The sequence below is a fragment of the Cydia splendana genome, chromosome 4 (assembly GCF_910591565.1).
Source record: "Cydia splendana chromosome 4, ilCydSple1.2, whole genome shotgun sequence".
NCBI lineage: Eukaryota > Metazoa > Arthropoda > Insecta > Lepidoptera > Tortricidae > Cydia > Cydia splendana.
Window position 1 is genome coordinate 19876759 of NC_085963.1, and position 21879 is coordinate 19898637.

The 21879-nt window shown below is 36.6% G+C and overlaps 1 protein-coding gene across 1 annotated transcript; it reads right to left on the reverse strand.

Moving 5' to 3' along the window:
* Positions 1-3894: 3894 nt before the first annotated feature.
* On the reverse strand, positions 3895-20126 carry LOC134790191 (peptidylglycine alpha-hydroxylating monooxygenase). Its single transcript, XM_063761021.1, has 9 exons — positions 19765-20126; positions 15595-15652; positions 14381-14468; positions 12197-12272; positions 10442-10568; positions 8024-8072; positions 6896-7041; positions 6290-6479; positions 3895-4801 (listed from the first exon to the last, which is right to left on the reverse strand). The coding sequence occupies exons 1-9, from the start codon at positions 19870-19872 to the stop codon at positions 4630-4632; spliced, it is 1014 nt and encodes a 337-aa protein (XP_063617091.1). The 5' UTR covers positions 19873-20126; the 3' UTR covers positions 3895-4629.
* Positions 20127-21879: the final 1753 nt, after the last annotated feature.

Genomic DNA, 21879 nt, shown 5'->3' on the forward strand with positions numbered 1-21879 from the left:
GTTTTTCTTATTCAATGACTAGAAGTAGACATAAGTAACATGTTAGTAAATACTGAAGACGTTAATAATGCTACAATATCTTTTTTTTTTCAGATCTTTTTTCATATTTTTAAATTCAATTACATACATATATTTGAACAAAGGAATGTTTATTTTTCTTTCTTAGTATTCGCAATTGGAATGTATAAATTAAATAATATGTCAATTTAAAATAATTTACAAATGCATTTAGAATATCACGTCAGAAATGCAATATTAGAATCAGCAGCACAAGTAGGTAAGCGGACCAGTATTCTTACCACGAGTTTGACACTGACATATTCGGTACCGAATTAACTCACAAATATATCTCCCTCGTACTAAGATCCGCGCAAAACTCATGGTGAACCCTCACTGTGTTGAAAATGATGGGCACACGTTCGTACTCTCTTAATACCAAAGGTGTGTTCAGATCATTTTGAAGAGTGGCCCGCTTAGAAATTTCTGATGCTGACTGTTCTATCGACCTAGTTTTACCCCAAGAAGAATAATTTTCATAAAAAAGTATTCATACTTATGAGGAAATTTTCTTACTTAGACCATACATAACTTGACTAGCCGTACGTGTTGTATTTGCGTACAAAAATGTCTGTCGAATTTTGCGGGGCATAACACATGCAAAAGACTACTCACACGGTATGCAAAAAAGATCGTCGAAACACGAAGAGTAAAACATATGAATAAAAATTAAAACATTCTCATTCTCACGCACACAAACATACCACACATGGAAATGACTTTATACGATTTTTTGCACATTGTGCAAGGTTTTTGACATATGTGCCAGAAACCTTGCACGATGTGCAAAAAATCGTAGACGAATCAAATATGCAGGGTAGAGGTAAATCGAAAAGTCTCTTATGGGAGAAAAGTTGCAAGTGTCCATCTGTCAGCCATAGTCTAATAAAACATGGTCTTCCATTCCCAGAGTGACACGGGCCTACGTCACAACAACATGGCCGCTATATATAGCGCTATCGCATATTATCATATAGCGCTGTCGCATGATGACGTAGGCCCGTGTCAGTTAGGTGACCTAGAAAAGACGGGAATGGAGTACCAGGCGGAGTATATTATTATACCATGCTGTCAGCTATAAATAATAGTTCCAAATCACTCCAGAGTGGCGCTAGAGTAGCTAGGAACATAGCCGTTATTGACGGAGTGAAGTGCGCTGTCAGTGATTTGAAATTTTATATCAAATATTCTAGGTATTGTGGCGCCACCTAATTATGGTTTTTTGACGGATTCATTCAGTTTATCATAGATATAGAGTGTTCTCCTTAACTCTACCTTCCATAGACAAAGTAAGTTACTGAAAGGCTAGTCCAGTTATCTATGGTCTAAGTTTTCTGGGTTTTAAAATAGGTATGCCACTATTTATATGTCAGTGGCTGAAAAGGATGCCAACCGACAACTTTTTCTAAACACTGACACAATATTTTCAAGACAAACGGTTTCTAGAACAGCTGTTCCTCACTTTCGCTATGTAAGATTTTCACATCTTTTCACTATAGTTAGAAGTAAAAGTAGATACTGAAACATACTTTCGTAAGTACGCGACCTTCAAATGATAGAATAACAGATAGAATACGTGTAATTTAATTACTTAGGGCCAGTTGCACCACCTACTGATCTACGTCACCCAGCAGAGATCTATGAAACTTCCCATAGGTACAATAAAATTTGGCGAACTCTTTAACGGTGACAGACGGTTTAATGCAACCGACCCTCAATCTATTTAGTGTCAAGATCGTTCCTGCACTGAATGGGTTAAGATTTACCCCTTATGCATAAAACTTTATGGGCCTGATTTAGTTAAATTATGTTTAATCCCTTTCTTACAAATACATACGTCAATATGACAGATAGAGACAAACGATCCATAGCCAGAGTTGTGGCGTTCTCGGGAACGTTCTAAGTTTTGTATGGGAAATGGTCTCGCTCGAGAATTTATCCCATAGTAAACGGAGAACATTCTCGAGAACGGCACAACTATATAGCTAATTCAGGTCAGTAACGCGTTTATGAATAATGATTACCAGACCCCGTTATTAGTGGTGAAAGTTTATTGAAATGCAAGGGTGCATTCGCACTCACTCCCCCACCGTGCGGGTAAAATTCCGCAAGCTATTGGGTAAAAGTACGCATGTAGACAATTTCATAAATATTCGTTAAACTTTATTTCAACAATTCCATTCAAATTGATGCGATCAATTATAATGGATTCATTCTAGATTTCAATGTATGGGCAACAGGGCAAAATTTGTAATTACGGTTTATTGCTGCTGTGTTATACCTTTATTATTGTTTAAATTAAAAAAAAATGGCTGAAATAATGATGTGATATATTTTTAGAATCGTCACATCAATCCTCAAAAAGCCCTTTCATATGATACCACACACGATAGGTTTCTGAAAAAAAAATTTTTTCCCCATACTAAAAAAAACAATGACTCAGCACTCCCTCCTAAGGGATTTCTTTTTTGGAACTGGGGGTCAAAAAATTTGTTTTGACCTCTAGTATGCGTGTGCCAAACGGCTAGTCTGTACATCTTTCGCAGTTTTTTAAGTGAACAGGTTAGACTAAAACTTTGGCGCACCATAGCTTGAAAACTATAACTCGTATCAAAATGAATATTAGTACTTATTTGTGGGAAATTTATTAATAAATAATTTATTATTTGACCATTTTATCTTAGCTTGTATCGTTTTCCTGAAAATTGAGAAAATCTTTAAAATGGGACACTTTTCAAGTGGGGAGGGGGTGACGCCAACGGGGGAGGGGGCGGGAGAGTAGTGTTTTATAACGTACTCACCTACAGGTATAACACAGCAGAAATAAATCTTAATTACAAATTTTGCCGCAAAAAAATCTAGAATGAATATATTATTACCCACATGCGTACTTTTACCCAATAACTTGCGGATGTTTATCCGCACGGTGGGGCAGTGAGAGCCAACCCTTTGCATTTCAATAAAATTTCACCACTGATAACGGGGTCTCATTATTACCATTAGACTGTAACATCAGAACCAGCTATGGCTACGAGAGATAACGGCATCATGAACGATGAGTCGCCATGAGTGTTCATATGGCATTTAGCACATAGCTAATGCATAGTTTTCAAATGAATTTAATACTTTTTTTAGTCTAAGAGCAACAGAAATAACCATCTAGATTGATTCTATCATTTCGTCGGCCGATTCGTACTTACTTTTAATGCTCGTCGCGTTTTTTTTTTTCAAATTCAAATTACACCATGGTATAATACTCCGCATGATACTCTATTCCGACCACGTGACTGACACAAGCCTACGTCATCATGCGACAGCGCTATATGATAATATGCAATAGCGCTATATAAAGTGGCAATGTTATTGTGACGTAGGCTTGTGTCACTCTGGGAAGAGAAGACCATGTTTTATTAGACTATGAATTACACTTTAAACGACATGAACGCGACACAGGCCTTTAGTATTACTTATTATTACCGAAATCGGCAGTGTTAAGTTCTTAAGTCTTTCTCACATTATGCTAGATAGCATACGAGGGTTAAGTACCGGTAAATTCACGAAATTGTGATCAGTCCGTCAATTGTGGTTGATGCAGCTGGCCCTTGATGGGGTAAAATCTAGCATGCTGTTGCCATTCAAATATAGAATGTAACCTACTGTGTAAAAGGTTCAATTTTCTTCACGTATAAGCGTATCTTACGAAGATATGAAAGTCAGTAGAGTAAGTCCATGAAAAGTCTGCAGCGGATTTGATAGCCCACGCAGTGCACGTGTTAATTTAAACGTCAAACTTCTATGAAATTATGACGTATAAATGACACTTGCACTGCTTGGGCTATCAAATCCGCTGCAGACTTTTCTTGGTCCGACTCTAAGTATTAGAACTAAAGCCAGTGCCAATTTTTGCTATAAGACATTCACGTTTGACATTCAAATCTCAGATACAACTTATCGTGTAATTTTGTTTGTATATAAACGTACAAACGCAGTGCATAATTGTTTTCCATCGTATTTTCTCGGAAACTTTCGTATTTGTCATGCTACTTCAGCCAACCTCAGTACTTTTTATACCGAGACTGTTTGAAATAGCAAGACACGTTCGTACGTTTACGTGAAAATACGACGGAATATAATTATGCACTAGATCTGTACCTACATGTTCGGCCACATCGCTGTTCAAAACCTTTAACCGTTTAGTGTATCGTTAACGAAGCGAAATGAAGAGTCAGCTGCAGAGATATATGACCCCCCTTGCAAACAATTTTCTATGCAGGGGGAATCAGTTATCTATTGCAGCTGCCTGTAAAACCACATAAAGCCGAAGACCCGCAGGTTTAAACCAACAGAAGGTCTAAGTTTAGGTATATAGATATAGATTTTTAAAGTCCGAATTAAATCATTTTTTTTTCTTAAGCCGAGCTGCAGGAGAGCAGAACTTGAAAATTAAACAATGTGTGTTAAAAATAAACACATCACTGCGTGTAGCTTCGATAATTCTGTTCAGGTCTGTCCTTAAATATGCTTGCTTGCATCCCTTGGTAGCAAAATGTGAGAGAGACATACTCGGCCCGTTTACGTGTACTTGGCGTTATCTTGGACGGGGATGCGGTTGAAGTTCTGCGGCGCGCGCGACCAGTAGTAGAAGGGGGGCCCGGCCGAGAAGCAGTACTTCTGCTGGAGGGGGGTGTCGCGCTCCACCCAGTACATCAGGTAGAAGTTGCACATCTCGTCCTTATTCGTGGCGCTGGAACGGATAAAGTTGATTTTCACCACACCAGCTCGGAAAGGCTTACTTTGCACTTCAAAAACCGATAGCAAAGTTGCATTTTATTCACATGTGAGGCAAAGTAGTCTAATGGAAAATTTGAGTTATTTTCTTATGTTTGCTGGTAGAATTGACTTATAAATGATGATTTTGGATGATAAATATTTAATAACATTCATTTGGATTTGATTTGGTTTGATTTTGTTTGATATTTTACATTTTGCTTCGGGTTGCTGTGGTGAAAATTTTTGTGTTTCACTCGGGGGCAAATTTTGTTTAACCCTCGTGCTTTGAAACCCTCGCAACGCTCAAGATTCCATTTATCGAACCACTCGCTACGCTCGTGGTTAAATTTTGGAATCTTTCGCTTGCTCAGGTATCAATATTAGCACGAGCGGTTAAGCAAAAACTTTGCCCCCTTGTAAAACAAATAACTATTGAAATACTGGTAACGGTAAAATAATAGAAAAACCTTAGAGTGGCATTCCATCTGTCTACTATCTTTGTCCAATGTGCATTAGATCAAAGAAATTGGGGGAATTGACTATTACATTTAATTCAAAATTGCTAGATCTACGCAAATAGTATAAAAACTTGAACAAGATATTGGATAAGTGGAATGGGCCTCCTTCAAACAAAGAAATATGTTCAAATATTGGATATTGATATTGGACGGATGGAACCACCCTTCCCTTTACGACAGATCTTAAAAGTAAGTATTATATTATAGCACCAGCACCAGTAGATTTTTATAAATAACACTAATGATACCCAATCCTAACAGTGTGTTCGTGAATATTATTTATGACACAGTTAGCAGCAATGATGTCTCATTTACTGATAGGTGAGGGATCTTGTATGGTGTAGAACAGCCATACTCTAAGTGTACTCCGCGGAACCCTAGGGCTCCGCGACACCCCTGCAGGGGTTCCGCAAGAATTTAGAACACTATGCTTTAGTCGCCTCGAAAAATTTTACTATGCAAAAAACACACTTCTAAAACTATTGTTTTATCGTAGGGTTCCAAGGTATCAAGGTAGGGGGTATCAAGTATTTCGCTTTCCAAAAGGGTTCCGTCAAAAAAAAAAGATTGAGAACCGCTGGTGTAGAACATCTGGAACACCTGGAATCTTTCTCTTTTACTAAATATTCAAACTCACCCAATCCTAACAGTGTATTCGTGAGTATTATTCATCACACACTTAGCAGCCACAATGTCTCCCTTGCTGATAGAGGGGTCTTGTATGGGGTAGAACATCTGGGGCAGCTGGGGGTCCTTTCTTACTAACTAGATAATGATTGTATGAGACTCACCCAATCCTAACAGTGTGCGTGAATGTTATTCATCACACTCTTAGCAGCAACAATGTCTCCCTTGCTAATAGGCGAGGGGTCTTGTATGGGGTAGAACATCTGAAACTACTGGGGACTTTTCTAATTTTTAAGTACATAGTATATGAAACTCACCCAATCCTAACAGTGTGTTCGTGAGTATTATTCATCACACACTTAGCAGCAACAATGTCTCCCTTGCTGATAGGCGAGGGGTCTTGTATGGGGTAGAACATCTGGGGTAGCTGGGGGTCCTTTTCGCCGATCAGGGTCCATTCGTCGCCCTGCTCGTTTTTGCGGACCACGTAGCCGGTTACCACTTTTCCTGGAATAAGCAATGATTTGATTAGTTTATGGTATTATGAAGGTTATTCCATAAATGTCTGACATTCTTTAGTATATTTCCACGTAATAATAACGTACTTTTCGATCGTAATATTTTTACAAGGATTACAATCAAGGAGTGTTTCACCAGAATGTCGCTTACAAAAGCTACTTTTTTAGTTTAATACAAATATTAGGAAGCCTATCTTTTGTTTGATGTTATGCCATAAGTGCATTATATGCATAATGCACAAATCTAAGAATAAAGATGTCATTTTCATAGCTTGGTTTATATATCAGTGTAAAACAAAAACTCAGCATACTCAGATAAAAATCAGAGGAGTACTTTTTAAACCGACAATTTGATGGGATTCTCTTTAAACTCTTAAAAAGTAAGGAACACCAATAATTACTTACCGAGGGAATGAGTATGAGTTCGGAACGCGAAAGGATGGATGACTTTGTCCTCCGTCATAGTGCAAGCCGTCTCCATATGTTCCACCTTCTTCGGAGGAATGGCTCCGCTGGTGCCGAGCAGGAACACGCCGGCTTGGCGGGGCATCCTGCAATGGGAATGGAGCTGTGAGTCAAGGTGATAAGGGTCAGTTTAGAACAGCCTTAAAAAACAGACACCCTGCCACGAAAAATGTAAATCAAAATTTCTTTATCTGCCTCTCTATCGCTCTTGCATATTCGAACGATAGAGGCAGAAAAGGAAACTCCGATTTTCGTTTTTCGCGGTAGTATCCCTGGTTTATGCTACTAGTGCGCAGGAAGTTTAATACTTTGGCAAGACGTGAGCAAGCTTTATTCAATGCGAAATGTACCCTAAGTCGAGGTGGTAAGATCGAGTTTTGATAAAAGAGGGTTGTTCCCACCAATTCACGGCAATGGTGGATATATGTGCAATGCGACCGTCAAGGTAAAATCCCGGTTGAACTATAAAATTAAATACATACCTACTATACAAAATTAATCTGTGTAGATTACGTTTCTTTAATTTAATACATGGGTACCTACATATAATACCGTTATAGCAAATTTTCTTCAAAAACCAGAAACATGGAAATTTTAAAAAGTTTATTTGGAATGTCTAACACTTAAAATGAACTCGCACTTGTGTAAGTGAGTGTTTGTGTTTATGTGAATGTTTGTCTATATAATATAACCGACCGAGGGTTTGACGACCGGTCTGGCCTAGTGGGTAGTGACCCTGCCTGTGAAGCCGATGGTCCTGGGTTCGAGTCCCGGTAAGGGCATTTATTTGTGTGTGAACACAAATATTTGTTCCTGAGTCATGAGTGTTTTCTATGTATACATATAAGTATGTATTTATCTATATAAGTATGTATATCGTCGCCTAGCACCCATAGTACAAGCTTTGCTTAGTTATGGGCTAGGTTGATCTGTGTAAGATGTCGCCTAATATTTATTTATTTATTTTATTTATAAACGCAACTTTCAGACTTCAAACACGCGAAACCATTTCGACTTTTATGTCTGCTAGTGCTTTATTTTGATGATAGAAATAACGTGAATACTTACTGTTCTTGTGTATACTTCAGGAAGACACCCGAGTTATCCGTTTTGCCTTCTGTAAATAAAAACAATTATATAATTATTAAAATCTTCATTGTTCCAATAACATAATCGCATTCTTATTTCAAAACAAAAGAATATTTATATTTGCTATAGTTAAACATAATGATATCAATAAACAGTAACAATTTCAATAATACGTAAACATCGTTGACATCATAAATATTAAATATAAAAATGGTTCCCGCGGCGTAGTACCGATGATGCTGGCAGCATTTCATCGCTGGATTGTTAAGCTGATACGTCGAACGAGGAAGCTGCCAGCTGTTCGGTCGCCTGAGCATCTCTGAGTCTCTTCGACAGGTCTTTGAAAAGGCTCAGAGCGCCAGGGACCCACGATCAATGGTCTAAACGCCGAATGCAGGAAAAGTTAACTCGACACCGCGACCTTTATGTTTTTCAAAATGATCCGTCCAAATATCGACTTTATTGCCCATGCGAGAAGATTAAAATTACATTGACAGGAGATTTTTCTATTTACCTCAAATTGTTTAAACTAACAATGACAGGAAACTCTAAATAGCAAGCGTGTAAGTAAACAAAAACCACGTGAACTGTAGCGTCAGATTGCACTACACACGATAATACTACTAATATTTATTAGCTTAAGGTTTACAATTCCATTAACTAACATGTAGATTTGGATCACTCCGACTATGTGACAGTGAACATTAAAGGTACAAAAGCATTGTTATGGATATCTTTGCATCTGTAGGAAACCAATTACCATTTGTATGCTAAATAGTTTAACATAACCAACGGTAAATACAACAGGAATTGTAGGCTAACACGTGTATATAATTCCATTTCGTACTAATTCGGTGCCACCTTTTTCACATCGGTGTGACGAAGTCATACGTTTGCTTGTTACCGTTTAACAAGACTTACGTAGCAATATTATAAACACGTGATATCAACTGTAACAGACTGGATGGTGTTTAGCAATAATGTGTTAACCCACATTAATTACGCAATAAGATGTCAACTGAAAAAATTGACGCTTAAAGTTGACATTTTATTGCAAAATGAATGTGGGTTGACACATTTTTGCTGAACACCATCCCTATACTACCTATTAAATTAACCTTTAATATTTATTCAAATAATAAACATTCTGGCGACCGGTTTTAGTGATCCTGCCTAAGAAGCTGACATTCCTGGGTTCGAATCTCGGTAAAGGGCATTTATTAGTGTCGTGTGAGCGAGTCATGGCTGTTTTCTATGGGATTACATAATATATTGTATATATATATATATATATATATGGCGGTATATATATATATATATATATATATCGTCGTCAAATTATCAGCAACATAAGACTTATTTTGGAACTATCGACTTGTGTAAGTTACTCGTATTCTATGACATTTATTTTTTTGATTGTCTCCGCCAGTCTCTAAGAAAAATCTGTACAACTTGTACATCTTTTTCTAATTTGAGTAACATGTTTGAACAAAAATTGATTTGTGTATTTGTTCACTCAACGTGTTCCGATAAGGCGCATGGCTTGTATGCCATAAAATGTGATTACGTTCCGTATTTAATGACCGTACTGTGATCAACCGTGAAACAGCGCTACGCAAATTTATATTGAAAATAACTACCTACACTTGATTAGAATAAAGCATCAAGTCTATTTTATGAATCCACCATGAAATACCTTCATAACAATAGCTGGGCATCAATAAAACTATTCGGTTTATTCCTATTTGTCCCCGCCAGGCACAGATGGGAATAGGCGCTTCATGATATGAATCATTTCCATTTGTCCACGCCTCATGTATAGCGGCGGTTACGTGGGGCGGGGACAAATGGGATTATACCGTCGATTCCGACAGGCCTGCGTAAAATGAGGGAGACAAGCACGTTATCGTAGAGGCGTCGAAGAAAAATAAGAGAAATAAGGAATGAGCTCCGGCTTACCCAGTGGCGGATTTGCAGTATGCCGCCCTATACCCCAGACCCTGTAGCCGCCCCTTTCTCAGCACCCATCATATTGTCCATCATTTTGAGTTATTTCTTGTTATCATCCGCGAATTTTTTAGGCGGCCTTAGGACAAATCCGCCACTGGGCTTACCAAACAGGCCTCGGGGAGGGTCAGGCTCGGAGCGTCTCGACATGCGTACACAATCTGAAATATCCTCCTAAGGCCCAGCCATATAAATGAAAAATCCAGAATTTGCGACTGAAATTTGAACCTTTAGTGCTGATAATAGAGTTGATTTTGGTTTTGTTTGAAAATTGAACGAAACAAAACAAATGCGACTCTGTTCCAATTGAGTATGAATTAAATGTCACCGAATTAAGTGCAACAGGTAGGAACTTGGGCCTTAGGAGGATATGATAGAACTTCTACTAACTTGGGAACTTCGACATGTAATGTACTTGCAGCACCAAGTACTTGATGGGCGAGTTCTTCCCGATTAGGAACCCCACTCCCTCGGGGAGCGTCAAACTCGGAGCGTCTCGAGCCCATGCGTACACGATCTGAAATATGATAGAAATAACAATTTGGAGTTGAAAATTCTGTAGACAACACAAAGTTAAAAGAATCAAAAGATAATTTTAAATAAAAGATAACTATTTTGCAACAAACAGGTACGGTCAAAGAAAGGGTATTTGACTACTAGTCAAATCAATTTCTTTTTTCGAACTGTCAAAACGATTTTGCTACTATGGAATTTATTTGAAACACTAGCGTGTGACGTCACAATCAAATTACCTACTCTTTATAGTTTTATACGGGTTTTAAAATATAAATTATGTCTAAAAATAACTGCTGTCTACGTTTCTCTATTAATCTTCTAGGCACTAGAATCTAGTGCTTTATTTCATGCATGTTGTAAAATAATTTATTTTAAATACAGTCAAATATCTGCCCTATACTATACACCGTGTTTTTATTGAATTCCGTTAACTTCGGGGTATAGTTAAGTACGTTTATAAGAACTAAATGGCATAGTTAATTTTCAAAATTTTTTTTTTTGTTTTCTTTTTTGTTTTTTTTTTTTGTTTAAAAAGTAATTAAATGTAGCATATAGCGTTGTTGTAACACGGGCATTACATTTAACTCAACCAAACAATTGAAATCTGTGACATATCAATGTCATTTCGTACATCAATCGACCGAGATTGTACTTAAGTTTAGTAGCAAATGTATGAACTCATTCTAAACACTAATCAATATGTAAGCCGGCCCTAAGGCAAGTGTACACGCTTGTAGAGGCCTTATAGGAAAATAAATAAATTATGGATTATCTCCGAAATGGACTTAATTAGAACATCGGTGTCTTTGAGAAAGTTACTTGATTTAAGCTCAGGAATGCACCCTTGAAATTAACGGAAATCAAAAAAAACACGGTGTAGTATGAGGTCTCTAGCGACTTTCATATTCACTGTCACTGTGACAAGGTAAGAAATGGGTTGGAAATTAAATTATTTGACTACTTGAGACTCAAACAAGAAAAACGTGATATAAATGTACCGGGTCGTTAACTTTTAATCTATTGTCCACGGAGGTAAATCCAATGAAATGTGTTAGTTTGTATATTAGCCCTAGCATTAGTAAACTTGTAGTTTTCGCTCTAATATGTATTTCATGATGCGCATACATGCTTTGGATGGCATTCCCAACCAAAACCTGGGGCCCGTTTCTCAAAAGCTTGTAATTGTAATATAAGTGGAAGTCCCTTTCTAACAAAAGCTGCCAAAAAGATGACATCCGCTTGTATTACAAGTTACAAGCTTTTGAGAAACGGGCCCCTGTACTGAAAATAATATTTTTTTGTACCTAATAAATGTTATCTGTTTTGTGTGCCTAATAAAGTAATAAATAAAATAAAATAATAATAGACCCAAATACCTCGCATATTTTTTTATGTTTGAAAAATGACATTTGTAATGTATAAGTTTTAATTATTGTTTTTTTTTTTGACATTTGTATTTATTATTACTGTTATTTTTTTCTTCTTTCCTTGATCTGTGTATCTGCTTTAAATTTAGTGTTAGAGTTTTTAGTGAAGTGTTTAGTGTTTGTTGTATATTTTGTTATTTTATTGTGATTTTGTTTGACATGTGTTATTTTAACATTAAAGAAATTGAATTGAATTGAATACCTGAGATCCCGAGCGGCACGGGCTTGCTGTGTTGTACTGTGCGTCGATTTCATTGCTTGACATCTCACCGCAACTCCTGTAAATAGACAGTATTTACTATGAAGGTACATATAAATAATTAATAAATAAATAAGTAATATTATAAGGACATTCTTACACAAATTGACTAAGTCCCACGGTAAGCTCAAGAAGGCTTGTGTTGTGGGTACTCAGACAAGGATAAATATAATATACAAATACTTAAATACTAGAAAACATCCATGACTCAGGAACAAATATCTGTGCTCATTACACAAATAAATGCCCTTACCGGGATTTGAACCCAGGACCATCAGCTTCACAGGCAGGGTCACTACCCATTAGGCCAGATCGGTCCAACCAAGCCACCAAGTTTATCTATTATCACTCTGTAGCCGACACGCGATCTACTCGTAAATCGCTAACGCTCATACATGACTTTCGCGTAAAAAGGTAAAATAGTAAAAAGGTTGGTGTACTCGTATAAACGGTAGCCTTATGTTGCTAGAGTGTTATGAATTTATGATTTTGTAACTAAAACCGATACGCCCCAGCAAGGCCTGTTCACTTCCTAAGAAAGTTATGTCCCCAAATAATTGCGCATGTGTGCGCCTTAATCTTCTATGTGTGCGTTGGCCTCCGGGAAAAAGTTGCGAGTAATAAAAATAAAAACATTTTTCTACAGCAACATTGCTCCCAACTCTGATTTAAATTATCACGAATTTTATACAATATTAATCATAAAACGGGACTTAAAACGCTTAAAACTTAATTACATGCGATTAAGTTTTATAATGAATATTTGTTTCCAACTGTCTTTATCAATGTTCATAAAATATATGGAGGGTAGGTACGTCTACCCACCATAATAAAAAATATATTTGTCAATGACTCTGTCCAACTGCTGTGGTTAAAGTTCATAACGAAAATTTTATTTATTAACTCTTTAAATAATACATACAACGTGTACCGCTACGTACCACTTAAGACTGTAAGTCGTACCTACATGGATTACAGCAATGCACATAGAAAATGTGCTAAATGCGGAGCAACGGCTGTTGAAGCAGCCAGAGTGAAATTTACAACTTTAGTGGGTCCAGAAGGAACCGAGTCATAACGCATCTGGAAAGCGTATTAATTAACCGTGAAGAAATGTATGAATACAAGTTGGAAATCTGTGTAAAATGCCGTATGTAAAGTGTAGTGTATCTGTGTGTAAAGTAGGCATGCCTAATGTTATTTGTATAAAAGGTACTGAAAACTTTGTGAATGCGCTTTATTAATGTCTATTTTTTTATTAAGTTGCCAGTTGCCAGTTTTCAGTGTATATTTTTATATGTAAAACATTTTTTAATAAATAATATATATAATGTTATAATAAAGGCATGTTTATGTTACATGCCTTTTATTTAAATCAATTGATAATACCACAAACAAGGGGTAATATTTGCATCTTGCATATATTTCGTGATATGAAGATAACAAATATGTTTATCAACAGAATTACTACCTACCAATACCCGCCAGGCTAAACCGGTTGTCAACTTTAGTTCCATTGGTACACAAAGACGGCGCCACTAGTATAAACGTATAAACGGTTGGGGACATTTTTTTGTATGGAGTTACCGTTCTTCTCCTAGTGAGTATTATATTCTTTGCGCCCCAGCTCATTTCTCCGGCGGAACCTATTAGGAAGCTAGATCTTTTTAGGGTAAGTTTATGTAGTGTGTAAACTAATTAGATAAGAAAATTTAGTAAATATATATTATTTAAAATACTAGCGACCCGCCCCGGCTTTGCACGGGTAAACCTTAACAAATTATACATCTAAACCTTCCTCAAGAATCACTCTATTGATAGGTGAAAACCGCATGAAAACCCGTTCAGTAGTTTTTGAGTTTATCGCGAACATACAAACAAACAGACAGAGATATAAGCCTTAATCGCTGTAACAAACCATTTGAAGCGGTTAGACTTACAACGGGTACTCTTAGGGCTCATTTAGACGGTGAGAGAAACTCGTATGCGAGCTGAATTGGATGTACCTAATCACAATAGTCCGCAATGTGTTTAATTAAGCTTACACTGGAGTTCGCGTGCTGTCTAAATGAGCCCCTACCTCCATGACATACCTTATAAGATATAGATGACAGGTAAAATACTTACCAAACACTATCGTTGGACCCTGGTTCTGAGCATCCATACAGCAGCATGTGATGGGCTGTGTGCATGCTCGCATTCGGTTCAAACCCCACTACAAAACAAACAAAATCTTTAGTAGGTACGAGCATATATAGTGAATGCTTCATCGGTGAAGTAAATCGAACAGTATTATCATAACAAAATCTACATTATGTATTTCTGCAAATAAGCCCATCTATTTCCAAGTCGGGACAACGGCTTTTTGCCATGGGAGTGCCGATTATTATCGGAGTACAATAAAGAATCGCTACGTCAGCCATCTTCGGACGCACGAGCGCCGAACTGACTAGGAGTTTAAAGGGGCCCACTGATTAACAGTCCGCCGGACGGTATCGGCCTGTCAGTTGTTCGGAACTGTTAAAATTTTGTTCTAACTGACAGGCCGATACCGTCCGGCGGACTGTTAATCAGTGGGCCCCTTAAGTGGTCGCCATTGCCGAAATCGGCCGGAAGGATCATTATCATCATCATAATAAAGAGTAGGTACTGTATTGTAATGTATATTATCCTCAGCAACTTTTGCTGTTTACTCTGATACGGTTAAGCGGTCGGTAATTCCCCAGAAAGGGGAACCTCCATGCGTAACATTTGACTCTTCAATGATAATTAATCGGTTGAGTATACTAAGTAGGTACATTATCTGTAGGTAATTGTATATATTTGTTAAACATACTGTTATGAAATCGAATAGATAATTTATGCATGTGATTAATGAGTAGACTAGCATCTTTTTAATTTGTATTTATTTTTTCTCTCAATAGGCTTGTATAGGGCTGTTTCCTGTATGAAATTAAGATTTTTTCTACGCTGTGCATTGTCGTTTATCGTCATTGTATTAGGTATTTCCGCTCGCACTTCGTTTTAGCCAAATTGACTCTATAGCAGGGCTCGGAACCGGTAATATTATTTAAAAACCCCGAAATAGCAAAATATTTAATAATTATTTTATGCTCTTTACGTAGGACTGGATCATGTATTTAGGTGACGACTTTGTATTATTAGGTCGTCCCATTAAAAATGAAATACCTTAATATACCAAAGAACGAAAAATAACGTAATAATACCGGTATTTTTGTATGGAGCAAATAACGGTTTCCGACCCCTGCTCTATAGGTATGGTGTCATCCTAGCTTAGTACAGCTAATATTTATGGCAGGGGTTACCAAATTAAAACTCACCTATGGAGTAGCTTCTATCTGGGAAGATCCGGATGGGAGTGCAGAGGTATAGCTCATCCTGTAATCATTCAATGTTAATTAGAAATCAGAAATGTTTATATGGATTCATACATTACGGGAAATATTTATGTATAAAGAATAATTCAAGGAGACGCAATGCGCGGATCAACCCTGCGCAATGCGCAAAATTATAAGCAAATGTTTCTTAGAATACCTATTAGTGAGATTATCGTTTATTTTTCTTTCGAGAAATGGTATTTAACTCAATTAAGTGTGGCAATTTTTCTTCATAACCAAAGTGCTGTCATAGCGGTTAAATGGGGTTCAATCTTTATTAATTAGATGTTGTAACTGACCATGACTGTAGATAATTAAATTTGTCCTTAGAAAAAAAGTTAAAAACAGGAAAAATGTGTGATTGTTTTACTTTTATAGGTATGATGGTTAATGATCCATTGACACCATCCTGTCCAACGGTGGACCTTATAAATAAATAAATAAAATAAATATTATAGGACATTTTTACACAAATTGACTAAGTCCCACGGTAAGCTCAAGAAAGCTTGTGTTGTGGGTACTCAGACAACGATATATATAATATATAAATACTTAAATACACAGAAAACAACCATGACTCAGGAACAAATATCTGTATCATCATACAAATAAATGCCCTTACCAGGATTCGAACCCGGGACCATCGGCTTCATAGGCAGGGTCACTACCCACTAGGCCAGACCGGTCGTCACCTTATGGCTTTTGTAATAAGGTTTACGAACTGTCAGTTAACAGTGTGGGCGAAGGTACTTCAACATCATCATTTATATATTGGCTGTGTTATGAAATGTGTGCAGAACCGATATGGAATCAATATCAAATCTCAAGCGCTCATTGAAAGGCAATTTTCACAATAATTATAAGTACAGACTTACATATAATTCTTGTATAATAATATAATTATGTATATTATATAGACTAAAGAGTGTATAATGTCAGTCTCATTTGATGGAAAATTATGACAGGCCCTAAAATGTAGCTTACTTGGTCAGAAACAGCTCCAAGAAATAGGCCTCCTTATTCTCTAAAGCTTAAGAGTCTAAACTAAAAGCTAATATTTGAATAAATATATTATCACCTTCTTTCATCTTTCATTGTACACCCCATATTTCATATGGAAATTTGCACTTCACGAGTTGTGACTCACAACACAACATACAAACAGCAACACTCCTAACTGTACATTATTAGACCTTATTACAAAAAGCATAAGGTCCACCGATGTACAGTTAGCAGTGTGGGCGCTGGTACAACGTACAGACTGATCAATACACCCACACACCAAGGCCGTAGTGTCATAACCACCCACGCATCGTTATCTATCAAATAAAATCAACGTCCACAGCTTTGATAAGGTTCCTCTTAATTAATTGATATCTGGGAGACCGAGCTTTGCTCAGAAAACATATAAAAACTCAAAAACCGGACAAGTGCGAGTCGGACTCGCCCACCGAGTTATACTTTTTAGTATTTGTTGTTATAGCGGCAACAGAAATACATCATCTGTGAAAATTTCAACTGCCTAGCTATCACGGTTCATGAGATACAGCCTGGTGACAGACGGACGGACGGACGGACACCGGAGTCTTAGTAATAGGGTCCCGTTTTTACCCTTTGGGTACGGAACCCTAAAAATGCGATACTTACAGAGATAAGACCTAGCTAGATCGATTTAACGCCCCCGAGAACCCCCATATAGCAAATTTCATCGAAATCGTTAGAGCCGTTTCCGAGATCCATAATATATATAGATAAACAAGAATTGCTCGTTTAAAGGTATTAGATAGATTAGACGGTACAATTCAAAAGAGGATGGGAGAAGTGGAAACTGAATAAAATCTTGCGAAATTTTAAAGCCAGAGGCAAAATTGGCTATGAAAATGAAATATTTGTATTCTTGTGTCCGCACCTCCATTAAATTAGTCTTACAGTCAAATCAAGTGGGATTGGCGAGCTAATTTCATTTTTGCGTTCACACATCTTGATTAAATTGACAATTTAATCAGATTGTGCGTGAAATTGTCCCATCCGGACTGGCCTTAAAAATGTTCATAGTTTGAGGTATACATAAAACGAGATTGACATTGGCTTGCCAATTATAAATTGTTGATAAAAAACTGATTGAATATCAAATAAGTACCACATAAATTTTGCTCATTTCACACTTCCATGCTTATGATAATTTTAAAATCCATAATATGTATGTAGTATGTGCTTTTGGTAAAGGTTATGTATGATAGGGTCTGTAGTAGGGTAGGGCTGTTTTTAGGGTCCCATACCCAAAGGGTAAAAACGGGATCCTATTACTAAGACTCCATCTGACTGTCCATCTGTCTGTCACCAGGCTGTAACTCATGAACCGTGATAGCTAGACAGTTGTATATTCACAGATGATGTATTTCTCTTGCCGCTATAACAACAAATATTAAAAACAAAATAAAATAAATATTTAAGTGGGGCTCCCTTCCCAGTTTTTTGCGTAATGGTACGGAACCCTTCGTGCGCGAGTCCGACTCGCAGTTTGCCGGTTTTTTATTCAGTATGTGTTTCGGTAGTGGTTTTGTATGATAGCAGTGTTTTTGAAATCTGATTGCGTAACTAAATCATTCATACTTACAAACTACAGAGCATAAAATAAATAAATAATAAAGTGGACTCTGCAAAAAATGCATGACAAACTACTAAAAGAATTTATTGAATAAAATTAATTACTGCATGTCTATTGACTGGTTTAATACACGTTTAGATGATCATGTAGAGCAGCGGTTCTCAAACTTTTTTCGTGACAGAACCCTTTTGGAAAGTGAAATATTTGACGGAGCCCTAATAATTTTTTTTGTTTGTCAATGTTGAACTGTGAACTAGTCAGAGCTGGTATATATTTTTTTCTCGCGGAGCCCGCCCAAAGGCTTTGCGGAGCCCTAGGGCTCCACGGAGCACACTTTTGAGAATGGCTGATGTAGAGAGTATTGCTAATTAGCTTCATAATTATTGTTTTAACAATTGACCCGATAGGTTAGCCTCCTAAGGCCCAAGATCCTACCTATAGTACTTATTCAGTTCGAAGAAATTTAAATCATATTCAATTGAAATAGAGTCACATTTGTTTTGTTTCGCTCAATTTTCAAACAAAACCAAAATCAACTCTATTCGCTGCACTAAAAGTACAAATTTCAGTGGCAAATTCTGGATTTTTCATTTGTATGGCTGGGCCATAGGGGGCTAGACAACTTTCTAACAGGGCAAAGTGGAAGTTGAAACCAGGAATTGAAAAACCATCAGATAGGAATAATAATTGCCAATGTGAGAGAAATATCATGACCTGATATATAGGGTTGGTTCTTCCCGTGGCATATCAGGATTTTTGGTCCTTTGTCTGTATCAGTATGGTGCGGGGACTTGGCGAGTGTCAGGGATTTTTAGAAACCTCAACTAACAACTAGAAGCTAGATAAAAGTTTGAAGTTGGGTAGAGGAATGGGAAGGTTTTGGATTATATCAGAAATTTTAGAATATTAATAATTTTTTTACAGAATTTTAATATAAGAATTCATTGATTTTACTGATTTAACTGATTGACTGACAGAAGTGATCCCATAAATGTACCGCAAACAAAGTTTTGTGTGGTACACTAAAAATCAATTTAAATTCATTTACCGACTTTCTCACAATGATGCAAAACCAGTTACAACAACATTGAATCAAATTACAGAAACATAGTTTACACTAAAAGTACATATTAAAATTAAGCGAATTATATTTTTTTATGGACGTTAAAAACCTTTTACATAAATTCTTCTTTAAAAGTTTAAATGGTAGTACATAGAGCAAAATCACCGAAAAAGCAATATTTGTAGGTATCAATAAACTTACGAATATGGAGTAAGTAAAGATTCCTTGAGTGTAGGTATGTAAGTTTTTAAGAGTAAATAATTTTACAAAATAATCTATTACGTAAATTATTTTTGGTTTATTAGACCGGTATAGCAAATGCAACTTTTAATTAAATGTTCGGCGAATTAAAAACCAACGAATGCGAATTTTAATACGGCCTTGATGCAAAGTTTGGTTGCGAAATATTTTAAGTAAGAATTAATAAAGTTTTAAAACTTACCCTGTGTGGATAGACATCAGGCATTAATAACTCGTACGTTGTCGTTTGGAGACCGAAAACTTTACCGCAAATTCCAAGCGCACATAACAGAACAACTGATTTAATCATGTTAAAAGTAATTTAAAAAGCAATCAAGCAAGTCGGACGCTGTGTCGCTGTCCGCGTCGTGTCTCTGAGACTAAATGAACGCGCGTTTGGCGAAACGTAGTTATAATAATTTTGTTTGATCCGCGTTGTATGGTCAGCGAATCGTGTCCACACTGCAAAAGCTACAAGTGTTTATATGGAACTATTTTTAATCGCGATCGATAATTGCTACGAACGTCATTTGTGTATTGCCAGTCTACTTACAATTGCGGAGATATCAAAATCCTTGTTTTCATTATTCGGAAAGTATTGTGCTAGCACGGAAAAGTATAAGTTTTAAAATAACAAAAATGTAATACTTATCAAAAGATACAGATTGAGGTGAATTAGGTATTTTGGTAATTCACTAATTATAGCTAAAATATTTGTAAAACAGAGAGCATTTTTTACAAGATTTCCTAGAATATGTATTGGCAGCACTTTTTCGTTTAGAAATGAGACGAATTTTATATAAAATGTACATGAAATAAGATTTTAAATGTAATTTAATAATTAAAAATGCCTGAAATAATTTCCTAAAAACATGTTTGTTTTGTTATGTGTGTTGTTGCAAATTTTATAATTTTGCTTTTATATTTTGAAATTAGTTTCCTTAAATAATTCCGAACGGAAGCAAAACGTCTACAAGTTACTCGGACGGACAATAGATGTCGCTAACTGTGCAAACCAAACCATGAAACCCGACGTGGGCGACATGATGGCCACGTGTAACTCGAAAAATATAACAGATGGCGCTGTTAACCACGATTCAATTTTAGTTTTAAAAGTTAATCTTGTTTGCAAGCGTAACCACCAACCAATAAATTATTTTAAATATAAACCAATTCTGAACACACAAATGAAATGTTTATCATTGATGATGATGATGATGATGATGATGCTCTCCTGACCGATTTCGGCCACAGCGACCGTGTGCTCTGGTAGTAGGAGTAGGCAATTTTTAACTCGTGTTATTAGAGTGTAGCATTAGTAACTAAGTATTTCTGTCGGTAAGTTTAGCTTAGCTTCATTCATTTCAATTAAAATTTATGAAACACACCAAAATGAAGACCCTATTTTTATTATTAATAAACTTGGTACCTACTTTATTCCATTATTTTCAATACTTTAAGGACTAACCCACCGAGAAGCGTAATGGAGTTGTCTTGTAGTAATAATGTGATCTGTCAAGTTTCAAAACTACCGCTCCCCTTTGAAAAATGCTATTTCGTTTAGCGAAATTGGAGACGACAACTTCAAATTGAGTAAGTGAAGCGTTTACTTTGGACGGCACTGGGTTTTAGAGAAAATTCTAGCTACAAAATTAGTTGGGTATCTAGTTAGAAAATTCTAGCTAAACGATAACAGATCAACGGACCTACCTTTTTTCGATGAAAATACATAAGTAGGTTACCTAACTTACCTACACAGCTAGCATACAAAGCTCGTATAGGTAGGTAGAGTTAGACCAAGACAAGTCTGCAACGATTTAGATAGCACACGTAGTGCAAGTGTTATTTCATAAAGGTTGATGTTTAAAATAACACTTGCACTGCGTGTGCTATCAAAAGCAGCAGACTTGTCTCGGTCTAACTCTACATTAGGTACATAGGTTTTTCAAATGAACAATGTATTGCTTCAATCTTTGGTGTAGCTGTAAGCAATAGGTATTAAACATAGGTACAGGCAATAAAACCTACACAACGGGCATATTTTTAATGTACCCACTTTTACGTCTGAAATATCTTACGCTGCCATAAAATCAGATCAAGCTGATAATTTTCTACAACATTTGGCATTCTATCTAAAACAGCAAGACTGCAGTCAGCATAGGGGTTACCGCGAAGTTTGAAAACCGGCTATCTTCGTCTCTATCGCTCCATGATGGTGTGACATAGACACGAATTTAGAATTTCGAAGAATGGAGATGGCCCAAGGGTCATGAAATATTGCCCTGAGGCACGGATGGACATTTTATTGACGTTAGAA